We start from the raw sequence: 15,961 nt of genomic DNA, 5'->3' as shown, positions 1-15,961 counted from the left end.
TTAATTTTTCCATTGTCTTCCCGGTATACATTTTTTTACAAATTTTTTTTCTTTCTGGCCTGCTTATGGCTGTATTGTTTTAAAATCGGGGGGGGTTGTCTTTCATTCTGTTTTTCTACCTGAATGTCATTTTTTTATGTTCCATTCTGCGGGTGTACTCTTTTCATTAGACAGTATATCTTAGAGACCTGTCCATGTTATGGTTACAGAAAGACCTAGCTCATTTGATTTAACTGCCACGTAGTATTCCATAGTATAAATATGTTTTGGTTGATTTAGCCATTGTCTTGCTGGTAGAGATTTATGTAGAATTTTTTTTAAGAGTTGGCTGCTTTGTATTTAATGGTTACAGCATCTTGTACAACTGGGCAAAGGACCCATAAGAATTCCTCCACTGGCAGAACCCGGTTGGACAAGTTAGTTCACCTGTAAAGATGTGTGTTCTTCATCAGAATAAAATAGGGCTACGTTAAGATAAAAAGTTAACTGTCAACAGAAATGCAAGTTCCTTGGTTTTTCCTTACGACAGGCACCATTCAAGCAAGCCGGTGTAATCCAAGGCCTGAGGCATGCTGTGCACCCAAATATCCAGTGGACCAGGCCGATTCTGCAGCCTGAGAAGGAATTTGGGAGCCTTGCTCAGTACATGGTGTCCAGTGTAATAATTACGGTGATATTCAAGTTACATAAAGTCACCCTGATCATATGATCTGGTTTTGGTTATATTCTCATGGTAACAACAACAACAACAACAACAACAACAACAACTTAAATAGGAATTTTGAATGTTATTAAAAAAATTTCCCAAGAAATTTAAGATCACAGAAATGATGGCCAGATTCACCCTTGGAGCAGTGTTCTTGGTGTTGCTTGTATAGTCAGCATGTGGGTGACATTTAGACCCAGGCTTGGCTTACAGTATGATTCATGAGAACACATCAGATGGTGAACATGGGGAATTTTCCTTGGTATTTAGAAGGAGCAGCTTGCAGGAGGCACACTGCTTGGGGCGCTTAAGGAAGCCACCCCACAGGCTTCTCTCAGTTAAAAACAGTCTTTTCAAGAGACTCTTAAAGTCTGAACTCTGGCCCTCAGTGACAGCCATTTTGGTGCTCTGTGAGAAACCTGTGGGGCATTTCAGAGACCTTCAAATACTGCTGGAAAATCCAAGGCAGGCTGACCTCCGGCCAAAAGGCTGCCATTATTTTACTCGGCAAATTAAAAGGGCATTTGAAATGATGGCTGTTCAACTGTAAACATCAAAAAGCATCATTGATTGCCTGCCAATGGGTGTATAGGGAGCTTTAGCCCCTCTGGAGGTTTCACATTACACATTGGAGGACTCCAGCCTTGAAGGCCACCGCTTAAAGCGTACCTTGAGGGGTGCCTGGGTGGCTTACTTGGTTAAGCATCCAACTCCTGGTTTCAGCTCTGGTCATGATCTCATGTTCGTGGGTTCCAACTCTGCATTGGGCTCTGCCCTGACAATGCAGAGCCTGCTTGGGATTCTCCTCCAGCCCCCTCCCCACCCCACCCCACCCCCAAGACCTCCCCTGCTCGCTCACTCGCTCTCTCAAGTAAACATTAAAAAAAAAAAAAACAACTTCCCTTGAGCACACCTTCTAGATGGTTATAGCTAACACAACAAGAAGGCATCCAGGACACTTAAGGCCTCATCAGTATCAAAATTTTGTGCAGCATAGACCCATGGGTTTATTTTCAGCCCATTGCATAATGGTGGTGGTGATTTTGACAAAAGACTGACAAGTCCTGGTAGAAATGTGGAACAATGTCTCCAAGGAAAGCTAATTAAGTTTTAAGTTGCTGTATTATAAAAACTAAGATGTGAGAAACAGACCACAGATGCTTTCAGTAGAACTTGAAATTTTCATTTGTTACTCTTTTCTAAGAGGTCTAGATTTAGATTTGCGGGTTAGACTTCATTTGTGCCTATGAAAATTGGTTTAGTCAGAAACTTCTTTTTTCTCCCTCGAACTGCGTCTACAACAGAAACAGCAGAGCTGAATGGCTCCCCCTTTCATTATAACATAATGTCAGGCTTCTGACATGTGACAGTAGGTTTCATACTCCACTTAATGAGAGGCTGCCAGTGTCTAGAGAAGTCGAAAGTAAGATTATATGTATTGCATTAAGTGGGGGAAATTTTAGTAACTTTGTAATAGTGAAGGCCTGGAGTATACCCGCCATTTGTGTGTCTGTTGGGGGCGGGGGGGGGGGTGTCTAAGTAAGGTCAGACTCAACCATAAGTAATATGTAGGATTCCTTTATCTCCAATCCTCAGGTGCATAGTGGTAAAAATAAGCTTTTGTGAAGACCTTAGTACACATTCACTGAAGGCTCAGCATGCGTGAGACAAATGGTTTTAGAGGAAAATAAGACAGGTGACTGTATCCAGGTGGCTTTGCAGTCCTAGAGGCCTCTGTTTCTTTTCCCTTTTTGCTGGGGTCCCCAGGGAGCTTGGATATAATACTAAAAATTCTTGCCTTGGTTCTGATCCAGCTGCAAATTCAACAGTGAGCTTGAGGGCCTCTCGGACTTCGTCCTGTCCTCTGCGTGTATGTCTGGGATGTGCTTGTGTGTGTGATACAATGAGGAAAAAAATGAAAGAGGAGGTAAAGTAATAACCCCATAAGCAGCAGAATGTGTAAGTGGCATATTAAAGACTGAAATCACACGTTCTGGAAGGCCAGTGGAAAGAGGAAAATTGTGACTGGTGTTCATGTCTGGGGAGGCTTCCCGGAAGGAGGAAGCAGCTTAGTGATTTGCCATTTTGGGGGTTTGGGCCTGAGATGGTTAAGTTAGGCCAGGAGGGAGCGGCGAAAACAACACGAGACAAGCCTGGGTTACATGCACCCCCAGAAGCCCACAACTTACCTTTCAAGGCCCACGACCCCCCCCTGCTGCCACCATCACTTGGAGGGGCCCCCGGTTATCCTCCACCCTGAAATCCTTTTGTTTTGAAAAGCTGGTCAGAAAGGTTTGGAAATAGCACATGGTTTCTTTGCTTTGAGAAAAGCATTCTGATTCTGGTTTTCCAATAAATCTTTCAACTCCCCCTCCCACCACCCTGTCACGAGATCCAGTGGGTTATGTATTTGGTGGATAGCAATATACGCTCCTTTGCTGGTGGTCTACTTGAATTCGTGGTATTTACCCAGCAAACAGTACTGTATTCCCCATTCGGTACACGGTGTATTTGGTTCATAAGCTGTACAATAAAAATACACATATTAGAGGGGCACCTGGGTGGCTCAGTTGGTTAAGCATCTGACTTTGGCTCAGGTCACGATCTCTTGGTTTGTGAATTTGAGCCCTGTGTCAGGCTCCGTGCTGACAGCTCAGAGCCTGGAGCCTGCTTCAGATTCTGTGTCTCCCTCTCTCTCCGCCCCTCCCCCACTCATGCGCGCGCGCGCGCGCGCGCGCGCACGCTCTCTCTCTCTCTCTCTCTCTCTCTCTCTCAGAAATAAACATTAAAAAAAATACATGCATTGGAATTATGCATGTAAGGTCTGGTGAAACCCTGAAGTCTATAGTTAATGCCACTTAGCAGCGTCCCAGGCCTGGTTTTCCTAACATATTGTGGTTATATACGATGTTATCACTGGGGAAAGCTGGGTGAAGCGTATATGGGAACAACCTGTACTATTTTTACAGACTGCTGTGAGTCTTAAATTGTTTCAAAATAAAAATTAATAGTTTTTCTTTCTAAAAACAAGACCGAATCAAAGAGATCGTCCAACCTGGTTAACTTTCATTTTAACGGTGGCCTCCCTCCCCCGACCCTCAGCAGCCCGCGGGCGTCTCCTGACACCTGTAGGGCCCCGTGAAATACCAACTCCAAAGTGCTGACCCAATCCCTTCAGATTCCCGATGAGGAAATCAGAGCCCAAAGAAGTCAGGCACACCACTAGCTAGCAGCCATGGATAGGAACAGAAAGAACCTGAGAGCTTTTTCGGACAGCTGTTCTCTGTAAATCATCGTAAGTCATCGCTCTTTAGCTAACAGTGTGGTTTCTTTTGTCAGAGGAGGTGAGATTAATTCAACTGGAAATGAGTGTCCGTGCTCCTGCATTCCATTTCCGTGGAGGGAGAGATGAACTGTCCTTATGGGCAAAGCAGTACACAGTCGGGTTGGGTTGGAGGGTGGTTTCACAGTTTACCACCCGGCGCGGGTCACTTGCCTGGGAAGGCCGGTCTGGGGCCCAGGACCCCAGAGGAAGTCGCCTGCCTTGTTGCCAACTTGGCTTCCGCCCCAACCACCTGTGAGCCCCAAAGTTGATCAGCTTTCCTCTTGCTCTCTTCCCATTCTGGCCCACGTCCACTATTACTGGAAAACCTTGGGCATCTTGGAGTTTCCTTCTAAGTATAGTATAACTGTAATAATCTTGTATTTGTCTAGGGATTTTCAGGTTGCAAAGCCCTCACTCATGTTCCCTAAGGTAAGCCCCACCCCCAGACTACGACACAGGCAGACTGGCTTTATTTCTGCTTTATAAATGCGTGACATGGCTTGTCCAAGGTTGGAATTTGTATCAAGACTCAAGTCAGAACACAGGTCTCCAGAATCCTGGTAAATGCTCTTTTTGTAGGAGAGGTCTTGGTCATTTGTAAAACACTTGCACGCACTTGATGATCAACGAACAGGTTGACAGTTATCACTGTCGTTATCATAGACCTGATCTTTGGCCACTCATGATTTTGGAGTGTGAGGACTCCCAAGACTTGGTCATCCTCCACTCTTCTACAGAAGGTGGAAGTGATGGTTTCCTCTCTTCCTACACCTCCAAACGGTTAGAGCCTAAAGATGCCATTTGGGGACCAGATGAGTAGGACTTAGATTTTCCTGAAAAGTGAAGCAAGTTGCCTGTGTGCCACATCGACAGAGATCTGAGTGACAGCCGACTGGCAGGACAGCCGCCCTGGAGCTGCCTGACACACCCAGGCTCCAGAGGGCTGTGCGTGAGCTGCCGTGCCTTATTTAGTGCCTGCTGTTGATGCCTTCCTTCTGCAGGGAGAACTGCCTGATTCCTTTCCTCTAGCACCCTGTTTGCCCTCCACGTGGTGGGACATAACCTTTACTGTCAACATGAGAACTTTTAATTGATCCTGACTTTGTTCTGTGCCCTTGACGTTCTGCCTAACATCTGGGAGATTGGAGAAATGGTGGGATGCTCTGACGGAGGAAGGCTAAGCCCATAGTTGGGACCATATTCACAGCTATTTGTTAAGGAAAATAGTCTCTCAAGGATGGCATTGATCTTTCACACCCTAAGAGACATTTAGAAAGTAAACTAATGATCTACCTCAATATTGCTAATCATCTGCACACACCTGTACCTAGCACCTATTAGGCACTTACTAGATCTTTACGAAATGACGTTCTAAAGGCCCTCAGTCTTTATGTGCCTGCCAACATTAGGATCACCTGAAGGATTTGTCGAACCATGAACCTTGAGGCCTCACGTAGAGAGTTTCTGATTCATTCAGTATGGAGAAGGGCTAAATAATTTCTGACAAGTTCCAGGTGATGCTGGTGCCTTGTGGAGACCATATTTTGAAATACATGATCTGAAGCAGAGGCAGGCAAAGTTTTTTGTTGTGTTTTGTTTTGTTTTGTTTTGTAAGGGCCAGATAGCTAACATTTTAGGCTTTGTAGCCATGTTTTAGGCTTTGTGGGCTCTGTCACAACTACTTAACTCGGCCATGGTAGCCACAGAAAATATATAAATGAGTGAGCATGGCCGTGTTCTAATAAAACTTTATTTACAAAACAGGTAGTAGGCTTGTTTTAAAAAATGTGTTGAAAATATAAAACTTTGTTTGAAACTATGTTAAGATCCTGGATGGATTTTTTCAAAGCTCTTGGATGGGAATCAGTGTTAAAGATGCAAACGTTGGTCAGATCCTATCTGAGCCCTTCCCTGGCCACGTGACTTTGAAGGTCACTAATGCCTCTGCAGACTGAAGATAATAATACAGTGAAAAATGAAATGTTAACATGTATCAAGTCTGGTGCTTGCATGTTTAGTGTCATATTCTTTATAAGATTCTGCGTGATTGAAATATTCTAGAATTTTAAGTTTTATGACTTTAAAAAGTAATTATGGTTGATGCTTGAACAACATAGATTTGAACTGCATGAATCCACATATACATAGATTTTGTATTACTTTCTCTTCTGTTTTTCTTAACATTTTTTTTCTTCTAGTTTCATTACAAGACTACAGTATATATGACCTATAGCATACAAAATATGTGTTAATCGATTATTTTATGTTCCTGGTAAAGCTTCCAGTCAACTGTAGGCTATTAGTAGTTAAGTTTGGGAGGAGTCAAAGTTATACATGGATTTTCAACTGTGGGGGAGTGGGTGTCGATACCCCTAACTCCCTCCTCCCCCCCGCATTGTTCAAGGGTCAGCTGTGTAATTCATTGGCATATGTGGCCTAGATTTTAGACTCTAAAGTCAACCAAAAGATAAGTCATCTCATAGAATCAAAATCACCTTTGGAATTCCCTCAAGTCACCACCAGCATCTAGGCTTTTAGAAAGTCAAAAGCCAAGAGTATCTTTCTTTCGTGTATACACAGCACTAGACTAACGGGATAAGTCAAGCTTACCTTGTCTGCAGTGGAGCTGTTGACCTCGTGCCCATCCCCAAAACCTTGTTCCTCTTTTGTCTTCTCTTAATTCAGTCAATGGCAGCTCTGTAGTTACAGCTGATTGGGCCACCAAAAATGATTCAGGAGGAGGAATTCAACAAGGAAGTGCCCTGATAAACAGACTTGAGTATGAATTTTTTTTTTTAATGTTTGTTTATTTTTGAGAGAGAGCAGAGGAGGGGCAGAGAGAGAGGGAGACACAGAATCCAGAGCACTGTCAGCACAGAGCCTGATGCGGGGCTTAAACTCACAAACCGTGAGATCGTGATCTGAGCCGAAGTCAGATGCTCAACCGACTGAGCCACCCAGGTGCCCCTGAAATTTTTTTTAATATTTCAAGTAGGACATGAAAGTCTTTCTGCTCAACCCTCTACGTTTGCATATTAGTAATGGAGGTCCAAGAAGCAGAGGCGCTAATCTACCTAGATAGACCCACCCAAGCATTTAACAAGACTGACTTGTCTTCGTAACAGCTCTGTAAGATAGGTACTGTTAATTTCCCAGTTTGCAGTTGTGGAGGAAATGATATTTGTCCGAGGTCCCGCCTCTCGGAGGTAGTCACCCTGGAACTGAACCCAAGCCGTCTGACTGCAGGGCCCATGCTCTTTACTTACTCTACTAGGCCGTATATAATGTTTAGTTCCTTATCTGCGATCTGTCTATGGATTGAGGAACAGAAAGGCTATTTGAGAGAAAGCTGTTTTGTACCTTCAGTAATTTGTATGTTATGCTAGGGAAAGTAATGAGGTGGCAGCAGGGGGCCATGGGGAGTATACTTTCAGTGCATTTCCAATTTTCACCTGATTACCTTGGAGCTTCCCTGTGCAAATGCATATAATGTTACAGGAAATAGTGCAGAAGCAGGAAGATGTCTCTGTTGGTTTGGGTGCATATCTGGTCTTAATATTGTACTTCTAGAAAACTCGCCCAAAAGGAGATCACCCATACTCCATTAAGCAGATCCAGGATCATTCCGTTCAGCTTCACAAATACACCCTGATTTTGTATCTACCTTGTGCTGCAGCCTGTGCTAGGCGCGAGAGACCCAGCAATAAATACCATGGCATCTAAAACACTGTGCTTGCCCTCCAGCACTATTATGATTCTAGGTCCTGAGGTGGTAACATTGGTGAAAACCCTGGTGTGTGGAAATTACACCCCATAAAGAAAGGAAACATGGGTATTTCTTATATGGCTCAAAGTGGGCAGCTCATAAAAACTCAATGTGGCAAAGTCACCACCACCCGTGCAATTATCCCAGAGAATGGTGCGCAGTCTGGTTCTATTGAACCTCGACGTGGGGAGGGGAAGAGGCAGGGCCTGAAATTGGCTTAGTCCAAAAATGTGTTTCTTTCATGACTGGACTGAACAATGCACTTCTTCTCCCCACCAGGACCCCAGGAGCAAGCACAAGTTTAAAATCCACACTTATGGAAGCCCCACCTTCTGTGATCACTGTGGGTCATTGCTGTATGGACTTATCCATCAAGGGATGAAATGTGACAGTAAGTAAGTTTTCTTTTCCAGTAGATCAGGTGAGGCTCTGCCGTGTACGTGCAGGGTTTGCAGAGCACTTCGGGTTTAGTAACTTTTCAACACGAACTCATCAGTAAAAAAACCCTATTCAGGGGCACCTCGGTGGCTCAGTCGGTTAAGTGTCCGACTTCAGCTCAGGTCATGATCTCACCATTCATGAGTTCGAGCCCTGCGTCGGGCTCTGTGCTGACAGCTGGGAGCCTGGAGCCTGCTTCAGATTCTGTGTCTCCCTCCCTCTCTGCCTCTCCCCGGCTCATGCTCGCTCGTTCTCTCTCGCAAAAATAAACAAACATTTAAAAAGATTTTTTGAACAAATAAAAAGAACCCATTCAAATACATACCACACCAGAAAAGTATAGGATCGCTCCACTGTCAGCGTTCTGATTTATTAAACTACTTACTTGCCTGATTGTGAACCACCTCCCCCCCCCACACACACACAAAGAACACCCGATTTATAAATGAAGTTAGTACTGTCACAGTTTTTTGTGGTGGAAATCTTCCATCACTGTAAAATGCAGGCTACTCAAACCCCAAAGCAAATGCCATGTGTTGAAGGTAGACTCCCCCACCTCCAGATTCCACATTTGGTTAGGCTTCACGATAAGCTAAGCAACCCTAGTCATTATCTTCCTGTGTCTCTAATTAGTGGGTGGACTGTGGAAAAATCCAGTAGGCTCTCCTTAAAACTGAAACTACAATGAAAATAAAAACCAGACATCTTAAGTTTGCTCACCCTGCACGTTCATGGACAGATCAAGTTTCTGTCAGTCCGGTTAGAGATGGAGTCACGAAGACCACGGACAAGGCATCAGCCCCCCTGCATTCTCCTTTTTTGTCCTGCATGTATTGTCATCAAGCACCAGGTAGAAGGAAAACAACTATGGAAACTCTTTGTTTTGATCGTTCTTATGAGATTCTCCAGGCCGTTTATCTGTTTCAATAATGGTTTCTACTTTTAGGACACAAAAAGGTAATTACCGAACCTGTTTTTCTGGTAGACAGGAGAGTGTTGGGGAAACATCAATATATTGCCATTCATTAAATGTTGCTATTATGGCCAAAAGCTTTGTGTGTCCTGCATGGAACGAAGGCGGTGTATATACAAATCAAGGTTAAGTGAACATTATAGAACAGATGGATGGTTTCTCAGCACATGGGGGTTCTTCACCTTAGAGAGCTGTCAAATTTAATAGCCTAAACAAAACCTTTGTGATGATCCAGACCAGTGGTTTTCTGTGTTTTGAGAAACCCTGGGATTCCAAAGACATGGTTTTTCAGGGATTCTGCGAATGTGAATTCTAAGTGCATTTGTAAATACACTCCTAAGTATTTTAAAACTTGGAACAAGAGTGAACACTTCATTCAGTGTGTTACACACTCAAGCTTGACAAGTTGGAGATGATGGTGGAGACCGTGTTCTGCCAGCTTTACTCACGGGGCTGAGCGTGCAGCCAAGTTTCTGCTGCCGAATCCACTTAACTGAAGAGCCAACCCGGTTGTATGTTGTCGAACGACATTTACCATCTCTACATATGCTTCTGTTCTGAGTCTGGATTTGGGGCTGCGGGACAACTTTAACAAAGCACAGAAGTAAGTGCCCTGTCAGGGCTGAACCGAGACAGCTGGTTTCACGGTTCTGTTTGGACCAGGGGGCTCTATAGGTTATCCACGAATGTCCTTATACCAAATAAATGGTATCGATTTGAATTTGTTAACTAGGCTTATGCTAATGAAGGAACACTCATCTAGTTTATATGTTGGGATTCTGCTTAAGATTTTGTTGGAAAAATGGGTCCCCTACTAAAAAATCTTGAAAGCTGCTGAACTGGGCCAGTGCTTTTGTTTGGTTTTGTTTTGTGGTCAGCTCTTTTCCTTGGAGTCGTATGGCTTCTGGGGCCTGTGCTCCTTCCTCAAGGGAAGCCAAGAAGCTCACGGGTGCCAGGACCCCAACACCTCCCTTAACTTCCGCAGAGAAGGTATCTCTTTCTGTGCCTCACACGTCGTAGGGTTACAATACTGTGTGCAGTTCTGCTTGGTAGGGGAACGACCTTAGCAACCACTGTCCAGAGCAGCCACTTGGTTTGCAGAGTAGGAAATGGGATCAGACGGAACACTTGAGTTTTCCAAGATCTCAAAGCTGCTAATGGGGGAGTCAAGACAGGGATACAACCCAGGGCACTTTTGCGTCCCTGTTGTGCCTGTCCTTTGCAGAGAGGCTGGCGTTTATTTCTTCCAAGTTACAATTCTGCCCAAGCACTTACAGATAGGATGTGGTTAATACAAGTCCGATGGATAGCACACCTTTTCAGAAGCGTTTCTATTGGCTGCCTCAAGGTGCTTGATTCTGAATGGTTAGCTTCAGAAATAGAAACCTAAACAGAATTCACGTTTGTGAATCGGCTGATTGTCCTTTCCTCATTTGTGACCATTATCCTCCTTTCCGCCTTGAATTATAGCAAGTCTATGTTATTTGCGATGCTTTTTGCAATTTACCTCACCATGTTAAACACTCAAAATGAAACGAACACGAAGGCTCCACCTTGAATGCTACGGAAGAGCCTCGTAGCATCCCGTTGGGGGCGTGTGAGGAGTCCAGTGGCCATCTCTCCTCTTGGCAGCCTGAAGGGACAAGGACGATAGAGCTGGAACACCTACACAGGCACTCATGTTTGCGTTCAGCACACAGGATTCTCTCCAGAGTTTCTTTGGTTCACCGCACTAAGACTGATCTTTTTATTCCTCCCTATCTCACCCACGTAATGTCAGCTGGTAAGGAATGGCTCAGCATGCCAGGCGTGTATTTGTTTTACTTAGAATAATATTTAAATACTTGAAGACAGGTTTAAAATCTCAAATACAAGTTCTTTAAAAAAAAAAAAAAAAAAAGAATGCAACGTACCGAAGCCTTCTCAGAGATACAGAGTTAACTAAGGCAAGAAATTTTCCAAACTTCCTGTACTCGCCCCACGGACTCATATTCTTGCTGAGTGGTCAGCTCAGAAAGGCATAAGAAATTATTTGGCAAAGAATATCCTCTGTTTAAAATGTGCATATAATTTGCCTCTGCGTGCATGAAATACTAAGCAGTCTGTGCTTTGTATGCATTTACCTGTGTGCGTTCTGTACAGTGTTAAATATTTGAAGCATCCACAGATGAGCAGGCAGGGGTATTTTGCTTCAGTTAAGACTGGACAAATATGGCACGGGTATTTTAAGGATATTGTCACACGGAGCCTGTGTGGTAAGGGACATCTGCTAACAGTTCTTGGTGTCACCAAAAACATTATAGCAAAGTATCGAGTTAGAGGGTAGCTCATTTTCACTTGTGCTCATACAGCAAAACACTGAGGAGGTGATGGTTTGAGCCCATATGTCCAGCCTTACCCTTTGCTTTCTTGATTCACAGCCTGTGATATGAACGTGCACAAGCAGTGTGTGATCAATGTCCCCAGCCTCTGTGGGATGGACCACACAGAGAAGAGGGGCCGGATCTACCTGAAGGCTGAGGTCACCGATGAAAAGCTCCACGTCACAGGTAAGGCATGCTCGTGGAGGTGTGAGGCATGCGCAGCTTCTCCGAGGGCGTTGGGGTCAAGGTCAAGAGGGTCCGTCACCGCCTCGGAGCTGGTCAGACTCCGAGCCACCGATTTCCCATGAACACGCCTCCCCAGAGACCACACTGTGTGCCGACTTCCCAGCTGCTCCAGTGCCTTAGAGTCAGAACTGCCGTGGAGACGGAGGTGCTCTGACGGCACGGCCCGTGTACCGTCCCCCGGTGACAGGGGGACAGGGAAGCCAATTAAACAAAATGCCGTCGGTGGGAGTGCACCAGGGTGGGGGGAGATGGGTGGATGATCCAGATGTGTAATGGCCTCGGGCTGCGGTGACCCAATCAGCCCACCCTCACGAGGACACCAACAGGAAACAGGAAACAGCCATCACGTTACCGAGTTACGCTTCCTCTGCATCAGGTGCTAAGACCTTCACCATAGATCATTGATTTAGTCCTCTCAACCACCCGCACAGTGGCCTCATTTCCCAGAAGAGGAAACCGAGGCAGAGAGAGATGAGAAATTGGGAATGTCACAGAGCAGGTGAGGAGCCAGGGTGGAACTGTGCCATTTCGACTCCAGACCCCCTGCTTCTCCTTGTGGCACCAAGGGTGCCGCCTGTAAACAGTGCAGTCGGGGGACCAGGATTCCCCGCCCACGGCCCAGAACATTCCCTCCCCGGGGCTGTGTCTGTGTGGGCTGTGCCAAAGCATGGCCTTTCCTTTGGTTTCCCACCAGATCCACTCTGGGTATCTCCACAAGATACCCAGAAACAAGTCGTCCTAGAGACTTGTTGGCCCGGGACTCATCATGTGTCCTCAGACACTTGACCGATCTTTTCTGTGGTCCACTCCGTGTCGATTTATGGTTTTACGGTCCATCGTCAGCCTTCTGCCTTGTTTCTGTGTCCTTGGGGTTCCCTCATGTGCTACCATACCCTCTCTTTTCTTTCCCAGGGGTGTTCGTTTTCATTTGAATAGCGAAGGTATTACATTTCCATTTGTATTTAGAAAGTTTAAGCTATCAAACAAATGGAAAGACTGTGTTGTTATTTATTTGTAAATAACGGAAGGTACTGTAGAAGGAGGACTGGCAGGGTCCCTTGAAGGGGGTGGGGAGAGGAGGAGTTCCAGAGGAAGCTCACTGCTGAAAACATCCTCACGTATTTCTTAGTTTGAAAAATAATCCACCTCTCTACCCAGTGCTGCCCCCTCAGGTAAGAATTTAGAGAAAAATCAAAAAATGTTGAGGTGCTGCTAAGAAAGGGTCAACACGCTTCGCCTCGGGTCACCTTGTGAAACAAACCAAACGTCGCTAAGGGTCAAGACCGATTTATGAATCACATCCTTGTCATGGGCACACAATCTCTTTTGACCTTTTGGTTTTAGGGACGTTCCTTCGTTTTCTCAGACCATTGCTTTGCACCCTCGCCTCTGGGGCCGTGGCTCTCACCTCCGTTTCCCTTTGATTGGACTGGCGCTGCTGGTGGGGTCCACTCTGCCCTCTGGGCTCGCGGCCAGCGCCCCTCTGGCCTTGAGGGCACCAGTGCTGTCTGCCCGGAGGAAGTGAGGCTCCTTGGGGGCCATGAGAGTGTCCCCCGGTGACAGAGGGACAGGGGCCATGCCTTGGGGGCCATGAGAATGTCGGTACCGTCACACCTTTACCCTTGCTCTTTTTTCTACTGAGGCTCTTGCCTCGTCGAAGTCATGTGCTGGGAGCAGGGAGTGTGCAGTTTGGGAGAAAATGACCATAAAGCAGTGCGTGGTAAGGGATTCAGAAGCATAATGTAGACTGCCTATTGGCTAAACATTTCAGTGTTTTTCCTTCACTTTATAAAGCTACTGCTGTTGGCAATATAATAGACATCGCAGGTGAACAGTCGGAGCCTAATTGTGAGGTGCACAGCCCACTGTGAGACCGGAATGCCGGGGCAGGGTTTTTAAGTGTTCAGCTCTCATTCACCCTGTTTCCGAATACAGCAAAGCACCCTGCACGCTGCACCTGCCCCATGCCTTCTCCTGGCATAAAAGCAGCAACCGTGTGGTGCTGCCCGGGTTTTCCGCAGTCTACTCCGAGCCTTGAGAGGCTTGCACGTGTAAAACTGCACCGAGGGGCACAGATGCCTGGCTAGAGTGGCACAGGGTACAGAAGAGAAAGGTCAGGTCCCATCCTGCAGGGTCAGCAAGGAGTGTGGTCCTAGGGCTCCCACACTAACTGCCCCACCACTGCCTACAGTTGAACCTGATTCACAACTGTAAGATCATCTTAGGAGACAACACCCTTCATTGAGTTACACTTTTCACGCAGGAAAGCCAACAAGCATAGCTTACAGCAACAATCTAAGTCAAGTCTCTTGAGAATTAGTCTAAAATGTTTTGCCTAGATCTAGCTCTAGGAATGTGAATCCAGCAATGGCTTCATAATAATGGCAACAGCAGCTAACGTGAGTGGTGCCCACAAAGGAGGTACTTCCTTTTTTTTTTTTTTAATTTGAGAGAGAGAAAGTGGTAGAGAGGGGCAGAGGGAGGGAGGGAGGGAGGGAGAGAGAGAGAGAGAGAATGAATCAATCTCAAGCAGGCTCCACACTCAGCACAGAGCCTAAAGCAGGGCTCAATCCTATGACCCTGGGATCATGACCTGAGCTGAAGTCAGGAGTCAGACGCTCAACCAGCTGAGCCCATCAGTGCCAAAGGGCCATTTTCTAAGCACCTGGCATAATTAAATTCTACGAACCTGTGTGGAAGTTTACTTTGTTACCCTTACTTTATAGATGAAGGTACAAAAAAATTAAGTGACTCATGCCAAGTCAAGTAGGTGGGAAATTTAGTAGTTAAGTGTTTAATTGCTAGAAGTAGAGAGATTTCAACGGTAGTGTCAGTAAGAATTGGAACCTCGTCTTAATTCTGGCTGCTATAGTAAATACTATAGACTAGGTGGCTTAAACAACAAACATTTCTTTAGCACGGCTCTGGAAGCCGGGAAGTCCAAGATCAAGGTTCTTGGTGAGGATTCTTATTTTGGTTTGTAGATGATTGTCTAGCTATGTCATCACTTGGGAGCGGAAAGAGAGAGGAAGTAAGCTCTTTGGTATGTCTTCTTATAAGAGCACCAGTCCCATCGTGAGGTCCCTGCTGTCATGACTTCATTATTTCCCCAAGGCCCCATATTCAAGCAGTTAGGGGTTCCCATCACCTTAGGGGTTAAGGATTCAACATATGAATTCTGGGGGGACACATAATTCATAGCATATCTATTTTTTTTAAATATGGTTATCATTTATGTCAAGGAAACCTAATCCTAAGTAGGAAAAGCCCCAAACTCAAGGAACTAAGTAATAATCATTTGCCCAGAACTTTTAATTTAGAGTAATTTGAGATTTTCAGAATCAGAGTTAACCTTAATGTAATGAGAACACAAAAAAAAACATAAGTAGAGCTTACCGTCCAAATGCAAAGAAAATAAAAATTCCAGTAGTACAGGGTTCCCTTCACCTAGTCCCCTTCTGCCATATTAACGTTCTTCTGTGACCATAGTTGAAGCATCAAAGTAGACATTTTTTAATTTTTATTATTTTTTGGATATTTATTTTTGAGAGAGCATGAGCAAGGGAGGAACAGAGAGAGAGGGAGACACAGAATCTGAAGCAGGCTTCAGGCTCCACACTGTCAGCACAGTGCCCGACGCGGGGCCCGAACCCACGAACCGTGAGATCATGACCCGAGCTGCAGTCAGACGCTTATCTGACTGAGCCACCCAGACACCCCAGTAGACATGTTTTTAAATAGTACCTGATAAACTTCTAGAAAACAGGTGCCTGTGTAGCTGTAGTTAGTCACTAGAAATTGCTTTAAAAAGAGCCAAAGAGAAGACTTCTGATGTCTCTTATTCCAGTGGGAAAAGACTACAAGAACTACAGCGTGAAGCCCCTTTGGAGCAGAACCTACTGGTGATCCCCCCCGCTGCATTACCTGCCCAACCTCCTAACCTAGTAGTTTCAGGCACAAGTTTGTCTTAACGCATTTTAAATAACAGTAGCTACCATTTATTGAGTACGTACTCTATACTTAGTGTTTATGAGACTGGACCTTTCTTCGTGCTGAGTGCTTTCTCTTCCTTGTTCCAGTGACCCCTCAAACAGTGCCACAAATTGCTATTATTATCCTTGCTTTCGAGTCGTGCGAATGAGCT

The 15,961-nt window shown here is 45.3% G+C and overlaps 1 protein-coding gene across 1 annotated transcript in view; it reads left to right on the top strand.

Annotated features, from left to right (window-relative positions):
* The window catches only part of PRKCA (protein kinase C alpha), a 424,558-nt gene that overhangs the window by 288,079 nt on the left and 120,518 nt on the right, over nt 1-15,961 (top strand). The window contains exons 4-5 of the mRNA XM_049637684.1: nt 8,077-8,188; nt 11,629-11,757. Coding sequence (XP_049493641.1) covers nt 8,077-8,188; nt 11,629-11,757 — 241 coding nt within the window. The remainder of the gene's footprint in view (nt 1-8,076; nt 8,189-11,628; nt 11,758-15,961) is intronic.

This window comes from Panthera uncia, chromosome E1, assembly GCF_023721935.1.
Source record: "Panthera uncia isolate 11264 chromosome E1, Puncia_PCG_1.0, whole genome shotgun sequence".
In the NCBI taxonomy this organism is placed as follows: domain Eukaryota; kingdom Metazoa; phylum Chordata; class Mammalia; order Carnivora; family Felidae; genus Panthera; species Panthera uncia.
This window is presented reverse-complemented; position numbering and strand designations above follow the sequence as displayed.